At 48.1% G+C, this 13061-nt stretch overlaps 1 protein-coding gene across 1 annotated transcript in view; it reads left to right on the forward strand.

The window, feature by feature from the left end:
• dmtn (dematin actin binding protein) overlaps nt 1-13061 on the forward strand; it is a 68157-nt gene that overhangs the window by 14101 nt on the left and 40995 nt on the right. Inside the window, exons 6-8 of the mRNA XM_052040761.1 lie at nt 2440-2484; nt 5654-5780; nt 9147-9194. Of these exons, the coding sequence (XP_051896721.1) occupies nt 2440-2484; nt 5654-5780; nt 9147-9194 (220 nt within the window). The remainder of the gene's footprint in view (nt 1-2439; nt 2485-5653; nt 5781-9146; nt 9195-13061) is intronic.

Raw genomic sequence — 13061 nt, forward strand, 5'->3', positions numbered from 1 at the left:
GTGGTGGTGTGGGTAACAAATTGGTTCAGTTACAGAAAGTGTGATGATTGATAAATGTTTCCCAGGTCAGGAGGTGGTTTTCAGTCATTTCCCCAGGGCTCAGTTTGGGAACTATTCAAATTTTAAATTCAACCTTGACTGGGGAAGGAAGGAGCAGAAACATGAACCTTACAGGGGATCAGAGATGTTACGTTGGGCTGAGGTGAGACTGCCCCTGGAATATTGTGTGTGGACCTGCTCTCCCTGCTTGATGACGCGTGAAGGTCAATAGGTGGACTGCAGTGAAAGTTTACCAGACTGATCCCAGGGAAGGCTGGTTTGTCCCGGGGGAAACATTCAGCAGACTGGACGTTTACTCTCTCGAGTTTTGAAGGATCAGAGGTGACCTTGTTGGAACTATGAAGATAAGGCAGTAAAGGAGCCACATGGGACAAAGAATCAAAATTACAGGGGGGTCCTGATCAGCTGGGGAAATGGTTTTCAATTCAGATAAGTGCAAGGTGTTACACTTTAGGAAGTCAAAACAGGGTAGAACTTTCACAGTGAACAGTAGGGTCTTGGGGAGTGTTGTGGAACAGAGGGACCCAGAAGTACAAGTAAATAATTCCCTGAAAGTGGTGTCACAGGTAGACAGGGTGGTGAAGAAGGCATTTGGCGCGTTGGCCTTCTTCAGTTGGGGCAGTGAGTTGAGAGGCTATGTTGCAGATGTTGGTGAGGCCGCACCTGGAGTATTGTGTCCAGTTTTTGTCATCCTGTTACAGGAAAGCTGTCATTATGCTGGAAAGAGTGCGGAGAAGATTTGTGAGATTGTTGCAGGACTTTGAGGGTCTGAGTTATAAGGAGAGGTTGGACAGGCTAGGACTTTGTTCCTTCAGGTTTATAAAATCATGAGGGGCATAGACAGGGTGAAAGTACACAGTCTCTTCCCAGGGAAGAGGAACTAAAAACTAGAGGTGAGAGGTGAAAGATTTGATGGGGACCTGAGGGGCAAATCCTTCACCCAGAGAGAGATGCGGACATGGAACGAGCTGCAGGGGAAGTGGTTGAAGCAGGTACAATAACATTTAAAAGACGTTTGGACAGGTACATGGATAGGAGGGGTTTATAGGGACATGGGCAAATGGGACTAGCTTGGTGGGAATCTTGGTCAGCACGGATGAGTTGGGCTGAAGGGCCTGTTGCCATGCTGTATGACTCTATGAATCTATAACAGAAAATGTTGAGAGGTGAACAGATGAAGGATTAGTGATGAAGGAATAAGATATGAGAGGGTTCATTGGGAACGGACAGAGTGACTCCCCCCCCGTGAGTGGGAATAGCACAAGAATGGATGAAGTACGTTAGTAGAGTCGATGGGATCTGGAACATCCCTCCTGACAAAGTGGTGGGACCTCCTTCTGTGATGATTTTAAAAGGGAACTGGAGGGGTAAATAGTTAAAACCTTGCAGTTCGGGATGGGAATTGAACATAATTGTTCTTTCAAAGATCCAGCCCATGCCCAGTGGGGTAGCAACCTCTGTGTGTACTGCACATTTGAGGTTTTACGAGTACAGTTGTCTTCTCAAAGTGCCTTGCTGCAGCTTTCACTCTGCTGCTTAGCTCGGGGTTGCTGTTTGCAGTCCCTGGCGGCTGGCTCTCTAAGTTGCCAGTTGTTGCTGTAGGTGAGGGACAGATTGGCTTCGATATGGTGATCCATTCAGACACACGCAATCCTGTCACTGCTCAACATCTGGACACTTTCCAGCTGTTTGATGCAATGGCTGGAGCTGCTCACAGTGTCTGCCGCAGTTGCAGAGCTGGACACAGCTGACAGAGAACCTGGAGGGACAGAACAGTGGCGTCCATCTCGTGTGATCCGAGCACCGGTGGGGAGTCTGCAGCTGATGGAGCTTTTCTCCATTTATTAATTGATGCAGCCATTTAACTCACATACTAAAAAAAATAAGGGGGTTTCATGAAAACAGTTTGGCCTTTGTACGTGACAGTTGCTGAAACTGTTGTTAAGTTTACAGGCTGTTTATATTCTGCAAATACGTGGGACTGTTAGAACTTGGTTACAACCCATTAGCTGGAACCGAAGAGCGGAGGAAGTCATTCAGTTCTTCACGTCTCCTCTGCCATTCAGTGGGGTTATGACTGATTCTTGATCCCTGGCCCTCGACCTCCTACCAGGGAAACATCCTCCGTGCACCCAATCTGTCGAGCCAGTCGATACCTGCTGTCTGCAGAGAAGCCTGGAGCTAGGGTTCAGTCTACAGGAGACCAAGGAAAGTGACCAGGGTCATTATTGTAAAAAAATTAGAAATGATCATACAACGTAACGACCTTTGAAGCATCACTTTGCCTCACTCAAAGGTCAGCAGTGATCTGGGGTCCTAGTTTTCAGTGAGTTGTTGCATTTGTACGTGTCTCAATATTTCCATAATTTCTTTCTACAGCGCCCACATTCACCGCGACCAATGTCACCTCTCACCTACCCTGAGGTAAGTGACAAGTAGAGTGGTCGATTCTGATGGAACTAATCCACTTTAAACACCATGAGCAATGGAATCTGGGTTGCTCCCCTGAAGCTGAGCCACAGGTCGTTAAATCCTGACATCTTCCACCTGCCTGATCCCAAGTCCCTTGCGTCTCCTCCGGTCCAAATGTCTCTGCCATAAATACATTTAATGACTCAGCAGCCACAGCCGCCTGAACAAGAGGGGTCCGAGGATCTACAATCCACTGAGTCAACTAACTCTTCTCGGCCATAAGTGAGCAACAATTTGCCCTGAGATGGTGCTCTCTATTCTCAGCCGTCCAGTGAGGGAAGAGCCTCTTGGTACCTACCCTAATGACCCTCCCCTGCTATCTCTGGAGCAAGGGTGGGCCACCAGCCCCTTCTAGCTGCTCCCCCATTCATCAGGATGATTCTCTGTCCCGGCACTATTTTCCAGTATCGTCCCCAAATCCCATTAATGTCCAGAAAACTATTGATCTGTGTTAGAATGAACAAGTACTGCGCCTCCACAGCTCTCTGGGGGGGAGAGAATTCCAAAGGTTCACCGGCCTCTGGATGAAGGAATCTCTCCTCACCTCAGTGCTGAATTGCCTTCCTGTGACCGCTGGTCCTGGACTCCTCTGTCAGGGGACGACCACCTCTGAATTCAGCCTATCACACTCTCCCTGCAATAAGGGCCAAGATGCCCTTTGTCTTGGTACTCTTTGCTAGCTGACTTTCTGTGCCTGCTGTATTAGTCTCTCCGAATGCCAATGGTTTTGCCACATTTATAGAGTTGTACAGCATGGAAAAAGGCCCTTCGGTCCCTATGTGTCCGTGCCGATGTGTATTCAAGCTAATCTCAATTTAAAAAAAAATTGTTTTTCTTTTCTTCCAACTAAATTGAATAACATTGCGTTTCCAGGTTCCCTCTGGGCCCTTGCTCACCCACTCATACACTCTTTCCCTTTGCAAACTTCTTGCAACCTTTTCTTGGTCTCTTCAGCTAAATCATTTCATGTAAATCTTAGGGAAACAAAACATCGTGGATACTGGAAATCTGCTGAAAACAGAAACTGCTGGAAATATTCACGTCAGGAAGAATCTGTTTCAGAATAAACAGTTGTGATCGATGACCTTTTGTCAGCACTGGCATCAGTTAAAGCAAGCGTCAGATCCAGAGAAACTGAGGAGAAAGGACTGGAAGGATAGTTTATGATAGAGTGGAAGGCAGAATAGATTAAAGAACAGAAGTGAAATGTAAACAGGGGCAAGAAAGCGTCCTGCAGAAATGTAAATGCAGAATAGTTGTATGAAATCACCAGAGGAATGAGGGGTCAGTGCTGGAAGTGAGATGTAATGGTGTCAGCAATGCTGGTTATCTGACGCTGATTATCATGTTGAACTTGATATCTCAATATCAGGCCTTTGAGCAGGGACTCTAGACAATTGTGGTCGTGTTTAGATCCTGTTAAAGCTGCCCACATTTTTTGGAGGCTGGTAGAACCCAGCTGCCCTGTTCTCTGCTTACTGTGGGCATTTTCATGCAAATAACGGGTTAATTGTTTTCTGTAAGTTCCCCTGACTACATGGGTGGTGGGAGAACCAGAGTGGAATTATGGGCCTGCGAGAGAGAGTGGGTTGATGGGATTGCTCTGAGAGCCAGCATTGACGTGACGGTGGAATAGCCTCCTTTTGTGCCATGAGGAAGTGTGAGGTGTGACAGGGAGAATCTTGTTCTGGTGAGTTCCCTGGAATATTGGTTTGCTTCTTTGGAACGACGGTTGATCTTTGGAAAGACGGGTTGATTAGGGATTGCCAGCGCGGCTCTGTGAGTGGGAGATCACGTCTCACCAATTCGACTGAATGTTTTGAAGAAGCAACCAAGAAGGTCAATGAGGGCAGGGTAGTAGACGTGGTCTATACGGACTTCAGTAAGGCCTTTGATAAGGTTCCACATGGCAGGCTGCTATGGAAAGTTAGATCGCATGGGATCCAGGGAGACCTGGCTAAGGGTGATGGTAGAAGGTTGCTTCTCGGATTGGAGGCCCGTGACTAGTGGTGTTCCCCAGGGCTCGGTGCTGGGCCCATTGCTGTTTGTCATCTATATCAATGATCTGGATGAGAATGTACAAGGGACAGTTAGTAAGTTTGCAGATGACACTAAAATAGGTGGTGTCGTTGACAGTGAAGGTGGTTCTCAGGATTTACAGAGGGATCTCAATCAGCTGGGCAAGTGGGCCGAGGAATGGCAAATGGAGTTTAATTTGGATAAGTGCGAGGTATTGCATTTTGGGAAGACACATGAGGGTGGGGCTTTCACAGTGAACAGTCGGGCCCTGGGGAGCGTTGTAGAACAGAGGCACCTCGGAGTACAAGTCTGCAGTTCTCTGAAAGTGGTGTCACAGGTAGACAGGGTGAAGGAGGCTTTTGGCACACTGGCTTCATCACTCAGGGCACTGAGTATAGAAGTTGGGATGTTATATTGCAGTTGTATAAGATGTTGGTGAGGCTACATTTGGAATATTGTGTTCACTTTTGGTCACCCTGCTGTAGGAAAGATGCCATTAAGCTGGAAAGAGCGCAGAGGAGACTTACGAGGATGTTGCAGGACTCGAGGGACTCAGTTATGGAGAGAGATTGAGCAGGTTGGGACTTTGTTCATTGGAGCATATTTTTTCAATGAGGGGTGATCTTGTCGAGGTTTATAAAACCGTGAGGGGCACAGATAGGGTGAATGTGCACAGTCTGTTTCCCAGGGTTGGGGGATCAAGAACTTAGAGGGCACAGGTTTAAGGTGAGAGAGGAGAGATTTATTAGGGGCCTGAAGGGCAACATTTTCACCCAGAGGGTGGTCAGTATGTGGAACGAGCTGCCAGAGGAAGTGGTTGAGGCAGGTACATTCACAACATTTAAAAGGCACTTGGACAGGTACATGGATAGCAAAGGTTTAGAAGGATACGGGCCAAATGCAGGCAAATGGGACCAGTTTAGATGAGCATCTTGGTTGACATGGGCCAGTTGGGCCGAGGGATCTGTTTCCGTGCTGTATGACTCTGTGGTCGGTTGCCAGGGATTGATCTGCAGTGTGCCCATTGACGCACAGCTTTGTCCTCAACAGGTAACCAGAAAGTGACGGTGCAGCCTCTAACTCCACCCGCTTCTCCTTTCAGTGTGTGATGTACAAGGAGTGTCGGGATTGGGCCGATGAGAAATCTCCAACGTCCTCGCTGGGATCAGCGTGCAGTCGCCGTGGTTACACGTCTACTGGGAGCCTCCCGCATCACTTCCACAGACCTGGTAGGGTCCTCGCCCCCATCTACGCACTGATATCAGCTTTGCGTTGAGCAGTTGGGGTATATTTAGCATCCTAGCGATAAATCAAATGGTATTTGATTTGCAAAAAGTAGAAGTGCAATCAGTTAAACATCATAAAGTGAGTGGCTTACTGTAGAGTACAGTGTGGCAATGGTCAGTCTGCTGCAGTGAGAAGGACTTTTGCGGTGCGTTTCTCTCTCCCACTCCCTTGTCTGTTGTCCTGTCTCAGTATTTCATCCTTAGAGGAGCCCTGAATGTTTCAGACTGTGTATCTGATGCACCGTGAACAGCCTTAAGGGGCAGGTTAAACAAATGGGGACTCCAGCTTGCATTCCCTGGCACGTTTTCGAGGACTGAATGTGCAGAGAGCGACATCAAGTGCCTCATGACCACTTCATATTTTTGGCAAAGCCCCAAAACACTGCGTGATATGACTTGCATTTCTATAGCGCCATCACAATTTCAGGACCCTCTAACGTGCTTTGCCACTCAGTGAAAACCTATAACATCCCAGTTTGGATTCCGAATTTAAGGAAAGTTATTCTCACACGAGACAGTGCAGCAGAGGGAGTCACCACACCGGCTTCTGGGTTGGTGATTGAACACGGAGGAGTACAGCACAGGGACAGGCCCTTCGGCCCATCATGTCTGTGCCTGTGGTGATGTTGGATGAGCAGAGATTGAGCTGACTGGGCCTGTACTGTCCAGAGTTCAGAGAATCTTACTGTAACATACAAAGTTCTTCCAGTGTTTCCAGGATGGATGTGGGAGTGACACCCCACCCCTGGTGGGGGTGTCCGGATTCACAGTTTCAGAACAAGAGGTCGGACATCCAGGACAGAGATGAGAAGGAATTGCTTCACCCAGAGAGTGGTGAATCCATCGACCTCTCCCACCGAAGGGCGTTGGACACTGAGCGACTCCACGACTGAGATCAGTGGACTGCAAGATAGTAATGGATTCAGGGGGTGTAAAGTCAGTAGAGGGAATGGTACTGAGGTAAAAGATCAACTGTGATATTGTTGGATGGCGGTACAGGCTGGGAGGCCCTGCTCCTACTTCCACCGTTTTAAATTCTGGCATCTTGCTTAACCCTGATTTTGTGTCAGCCATTCCTTCAGTTCAGAGGGCCTGAGCACTGGAATATCCTCCCTGACTCTCTCAGTGCTTCTCTTCACTGCGTTAGGACTCCCTTAAAACCCACCATTGGCCAGGCTTTTGGGCACCGGTCCTGCCATTAATTTATCTGATGTAGTATTAAGTTTTGTTTGGTAATACACCGTGGTGGCCCTTGGAATGCCGTTTTGTTAAAAGGTTCATATAAACGGAATCATTGAGGTGTGGAGAGTACTGTAATGTGGGAAGCTCATCAACCCAGGGTCCCATCAACAGCAATAAAACAACTAAACGCATAAACTATTTCAGTGATTTTATATAAATATTGTCCGGGTCACCAGAGAATCCTTGAATGATGCCACGAGATTTATCTGACATGGATCTGAGAGGGAAGATGGTGTCTTTACTTAACTTTTATTCCCAGAGCAGGAGAGCTGACGGTACTTCACCCGCACGCTGCTGCTGTGTGAGTACGGTGCTCCGTCTGTACCTCACCCGCACGGTGCTGCTGTGTGAGTACGGTGCTCCGTCTGTACCTCACCCGCACGGTGCTGCTGTGTGAGTACGGTGCTCTGTCTGTACCTCACCCGCACGGTGCTGCTGTGTGAGTACGGTGCTCCGTCCGTACCTCACCCGCACGGTGCTGCTGTGTGAGTACGGTGCTCTGTCTGTATTCAGTTGGGTCTTTAGGGTGAGGCCATTGCCCTCACCTCTGAGCCGGAGCTGAGAATACCTTGCAGTAAGCTTTAATTTGCTTTTAAAATTTACTATTAGTTCCATGAATTTTTTTCCAAAACGTGTTAACACTCTGATAGTCCGTTATCCGGCTACCTGGAAATCCAGATGTTTCAGCATCTGGCTCTGGTGAAAGAAAGGAATGGAGCAAATGTACAGCTGCCCAAAATGATGCACTTTAAAAGGCCCCATTGATTACCTGCGACACCCCACATGATGAATCCTGAGCTCCCCGTCCACTCACTGCAGCCCCCGTTTCCTGCACTCCCCTCCCAGTCCAGGGCCCCAGGTTTCCCACAGTCCAGGGCCCCAGTATTCCCACAGTCCAGGGCCCAGTTTTCCCACACATCATGGCCCCAGTATTCCCACACACATCCACTCACTGGGACCCCGGTTCCTGCCCTCCCTTTAAACTAAGGTTTCACTGGAAAATGTGTGACATTTAAAGAAAAAATGAATTAAATATGTGACAGAACATTAATAGAATAACGTCCAATGCTTCGGAAAATCTACTAGTCCGGCATCACCAAACTCCCGAAGGAGTTTTACTGTGCTTGTCTCATTTGCAATGTTGGCATTTATTGCCCTTCCCTAATTGGCCATGAGGTGGCGGTGGTGAGCCACTGCCTTGATAGTTGTGGTTCTTGTTCCCAGTGTCAGAGTCACCACCAAGGAGCAGCAGTAGATTTCCCAGTCACGATGGTGTGGGGCTTGGATCAGACCTCGCTGGAGGTGGTGTTTGATGCACCTGCTGACCTGGTCCTCTGTCTGGTTGCAAGGTGATGAGTTACTGCAGTGCGTCTTATCGACAGTACCTGGTGTGCCAGCGATGGAGGGAGGGAATCTTGAAGAAGAGGACATGATGCTAATTATTTGTTTTGACCTGGATGATCCCAACCTTGAACATTCCATGCAAGTGGAGATTTTTCCATCACACGACCGAACCGTGACTTGTAAAGGATAAAAAAACCTTCGGGGTTTTCCTCTTTTGCTCTATTTATTTATTTTTGTAACTAAAAGTAATTTTATGCCTTGCACTGTACTGCTGTGGCAAATCAATACATTTCACGACATGTGTCAGTGATGTTAAACCTGCTTCTGATTCCGATTCTGACCCAGTGGAGAACAGCTTTGTGAAGCTACAGCATTTGTGTAGCTGCCCAGTTTGGTTTCTGGTCAGTGCCAGGGGATTGTGTAATGTAACGCCATTCACCAGTTGGAGATGGTCATTGAGGCCCTTGGTACTGTAGGCATTACCAAGTGAATGTTGCCGTTCTTGCTGGGGTGGATTCTGACTGCCTCACTACCTGAGCCGCATTCTCCTGAGTTAAAACCGGCTTCACTTTTATCAGAAGTATGTGTGGAGGCTGCTTCAGGATTCCCGTACTGTTTGTGTGACTCGGGGAAGGGGGGGTGGTGGGGGCAATGTACGGGTCAGCACTGGGACTGGGTTTGCAGCAGGAAGTTTAATGCCTTCAATGTTCTGATTTATTCCAGATATCGGCACCAACATGTACAGGAAGCGGCCAATCTACAAACAGAACGGTAATGTCTCTTTTGTTTCAAACGATGTATGGTTATAGTATATATTATTAGATCTGTTCACTCCATTGGTCACTCCTTCCTTCCTGCAGTGTGGTGACCACATAGTCACAGAGTGGTTACAGCATGGAAGGAGACCGTTTGGCCCATCAAGTCTGTACTGACCTTGTGCAAGGTCAATCCAGCTAGTCCCATGGTCCTGCCCTGAAAAGTCTTTCCTTTCAGATGTTTATCCAGTGAATCTGCCTCATTGCTACTCTCCGTGGTAGCTTGTGGCCTTATCTCCTTAACAAATTTGGTCAAGTTGGTCAAACACAACCTTCCCTGGACAAATCCTGGACTGACCTGGACTGTGCCTCCGTAAATTATGTTCCATTGGAAGGGATTCCAATAATTTGCTCACCATCACATTAAACACACGAGCTAATAAATATTTTGTATATCCCTGTCTCCCACTTTACACTATGGTGTGACGTTACCCAGTCCGACAGTCCTCCGCCACTATTCCTGCATCCAGAGGAATTGAAACACCAGGCAGAGCTTCTTCCCTTAATTCTTTTAACATCCCAGATATATTTCACCTGGGCCTGGGGATTTATCCTTTATTTTCCAAAGATGATAAACCTTCCATTGCTTTAACACATCCTCCTTTACTTTGTCCCCCCAGCCCCCCCCCCCACTGTACTTAATTTACTTTAACCACAGCATCTTTTATGAAAAGTCACAAAAATTCATTAGGAACTTTATCCGCATTGTCTGCCTGCGCACACGTTACCACTCTGGTCCCTAATAGCTCCCACACGCACCCCTTCTCTGTTGTCCTCTTGCTCTCTTTGTATATAAAACATTTCTGGATTTTCTTTGATTTTCCTTGCTAATATTTTTATACTCTCAGTGCTCTCCTAATTTATCAATTCCTGTGCCAAGATTTCTGCTGCATGAGGTCTGACATAAGATTCCCTTTCTTTCCTTACCCTCCATACACTTTGTACTCCGGGGGCTCCAGATTTGGGAGGTTTACCCCTTACTTTGAGGGAGCCCCTTGAATCTCCTCATAGAGTCACCCAGCGTGACCTACCCCTGACAGTGCATGCTGGCTCTCTCTCATATTGCAACAATTCAAGCTGTTCACTCACTCCATAAGACAAGAAAATATAGGAGCAGAATTAGGCCATTCGGCCCATCGAGTCTCTCTGCCATTCAATCACGGCTGATTTTTTTTAACCCCACTCTCCCACCTTCTCCCATAACCCTTAACCCCCTCACCGATCAAGAACCTATCAATCTCGGCCTTAAATACACCAAATAACTTGGCCTCCACCACCGTCTGTGGCAACAAATTCCACAGATTCACCGCCCTCTGGCTGAAGAAGTTCCTCCTCATCTCAATTCTAAAGGGACGTCACTTTATCCTGAGGCTGTGCCCTCAGATCCTGGACTCTCCTGCTGATTTGAAATTCTGTCCTTAACAATCAACTCTTGTCCAACAATGTTTGTGAACTAATCTATCATTTCCCGGTTTCCCCCTTTTCCTTTTCTTAATTTGCAGCGTGACTTTTAATGTTTCAGTTGGAAGGAACCTTCCCTGAATTAGGATGGCTTCGTAAGGTCATTAGGGCATCTGCAATAATTTCTTTAACACCTGGGATGGAAACGGTTTGGCCCTGTGGGTCTCTCTCCGAACCTTCCCCTTGTTCATCACTAGAGATACAAAGGACTGCAGATGCTGGAATCGAGATGAAAAACACGACGATGCTGGAGGACCTCAGCAGGTCAGGCGGCATCCGTGGAGAAAAGCAGGCAGTCAACGTTTCGGGTCAGGACCCTTCTTCAGGACTGAAGATAGGAAAAGGGGAAGCCCAATATATAGGAGGGAAAACTGTGATAAGTGGACAAAAGAGGGGAGGTGGGGTGGGCACAGGGTGGTGACAGGTAGATGCAGGTAAGAGATAGTGATGGGCAGGTGCGGGGGAGGAGGGGAGAGCAGATCCACCGGGGGATGGGTCACAGGTAAGGAGAGAGAGGACTCCTCTACATTGGTGAGACCAAACGCAGACTTGGTGACCGCTTCGCAGAACGCCTGCGCTCCGTCCGTAACCGCGACCTGCATCTCCCCGTCGCCAGTCACTTCAGCTCCCCCTCCCGCACTATCACGGATATGTCAGTCTTCGGCCTCCTCCACTGCCAGGAGAATTCCAAGCGCAAACTGGAGGAACATCTCCTCATTTTCCATCCTGGAACCTTGCAGCCTAATATGTGAACATTGAATTCTCCCACTTTAAGTAATCCCCACATGGCCCCCCACCCACCCCCACCCCCCCCACCCCCCCCACCCCCACCCTGCCTCTTTTCTTCTTCCCTTTCCTAGCCTCTCTCTCTCTTTTCCTACTCCCTTTATCTCCTTACCTTTGACCCATCCCCTGGTGGATCTGCTCCCCCCTCCTCCCCTGCACCTGCCTAGCACTATCTCTTACCTGCATCTACCTATCACCGCCCTGTGCCCACCCCGCCTCCCCTCTGTTGTCCACCTATCACTGCTCTGCTTTTCCCTCCTATATATTGGGCTTCCCCTATTCCTATCTTCAGTCCTGAAGAAGGGTCCTGACCCGAAACGTTGACCGCCTGCTTTTCTCCACGGATGCTGCCTGGCCCGCTGAGTTCCTCCAGCATCATCGTGTTTTTCACCTTGTTCACCACTGTTACACTTCGATTGTGGTGGATAACGGTTCCTGTTCAAAATGAGTTTCATTGGGTTCACCGGCAAGCTGTCTTCTTTCTGAACTGCAAACCTAGGTGTAAAGTAATGATTTAACATGCCCGCTTTTTCCTTAATTCCTTTCATGATTTTATTTTGCGTCTGTGACACGGAAAAACCTCCCAGAGTTGGTGGGGACAATGGGTGTGGAGTAAAAGTGGAGCTAAGACAAATTGGCATCAGTGAAAGAAAATGTTGGAGAAGTTATTGGTCCTGAGGGGTGAAGTTGCCAGGACCTGAGGACCTCCATCCCACGGCTTTGAAAGAACAGCAGGTGGAGATGGTACATTCTATAGGTTGCAAAACGGTTCCCACGGAGTGGGAGATAACTGACGTAACCTCCGACCGTAAACCTCCAATAATCCGCGATCCCATCGATGGTTCAGCATCTGGCTCACGGGGTCTACGCACTGTGCTGGTGAAAGGGCTGGCATGGACATGGTGGGCTGAAGGGCCTGTTTCTGTTCTGCGTGGAATGATGTGGAACTATCAGGTTGTCCATTCTGGTAAAAAAAAAATAGAGAAGGAAGTATTTTTATAAATGGCGAGTGACTGGAAAGAGTTGGTGCTCAGAGGGGCCTGGGTGTCCTTGTACACAAATCACTGAAAGATAACATTCACTCAAGCAGGACTTCCCTTCAGAGGATTCGAGCACAAGAACAAAGACTGTTTGTTGTAGTTACCCTGGGCTGCGGTGATGCTGCATCAGGAATATTGTGTCCAGGGCTGGGTCACCGGCTAAAGAAAGGTATCCATGCAAAAGGTCAATCAGGGGTCAGGTTGTATTGCTGTTGGGAATGGGTAATGAGGCAGGTTTAATACATGGCCACAGACCTTGGCAGCAGCGATCATAGGAGGGCAGAATTTCAGTTTGAGAGTGAGAAACTTGGTTCAGAAACACCTGTGTTTATCTTAAACAAAGGGAACTGCAGTGTAATGAGGAGGGGTAGATCGGGGAGGGAAGGGCAGCTGACAGCAGCAGCAGACGTTCGAGGAGGTACTTCACCGTGAACTGTATCTGAGTGAAGAGCAAAGGTTCTAAGGGAGAGATGAAGCAACTGTGGCTGACCAAGCCACAGAAGGAGGGACTTACTTGAAAGCAACAATAATACTGA

This window comes from Pristis pectinata, chromosome 29, assembly GCF_009764475.1.
Source record: "Pristis pectinata isolate sPriPec2 chromosome 29, sPriPec2.1.pri, whole genome shotgun sequence".
Classification (NCBI taxonomy): domain Eukaryota; kingdom Metazoa; phylum Chordata; class Chondrichthyes; order Rhinopristiformes; family Pristidae; genus Pristis; species Pristis pectinata.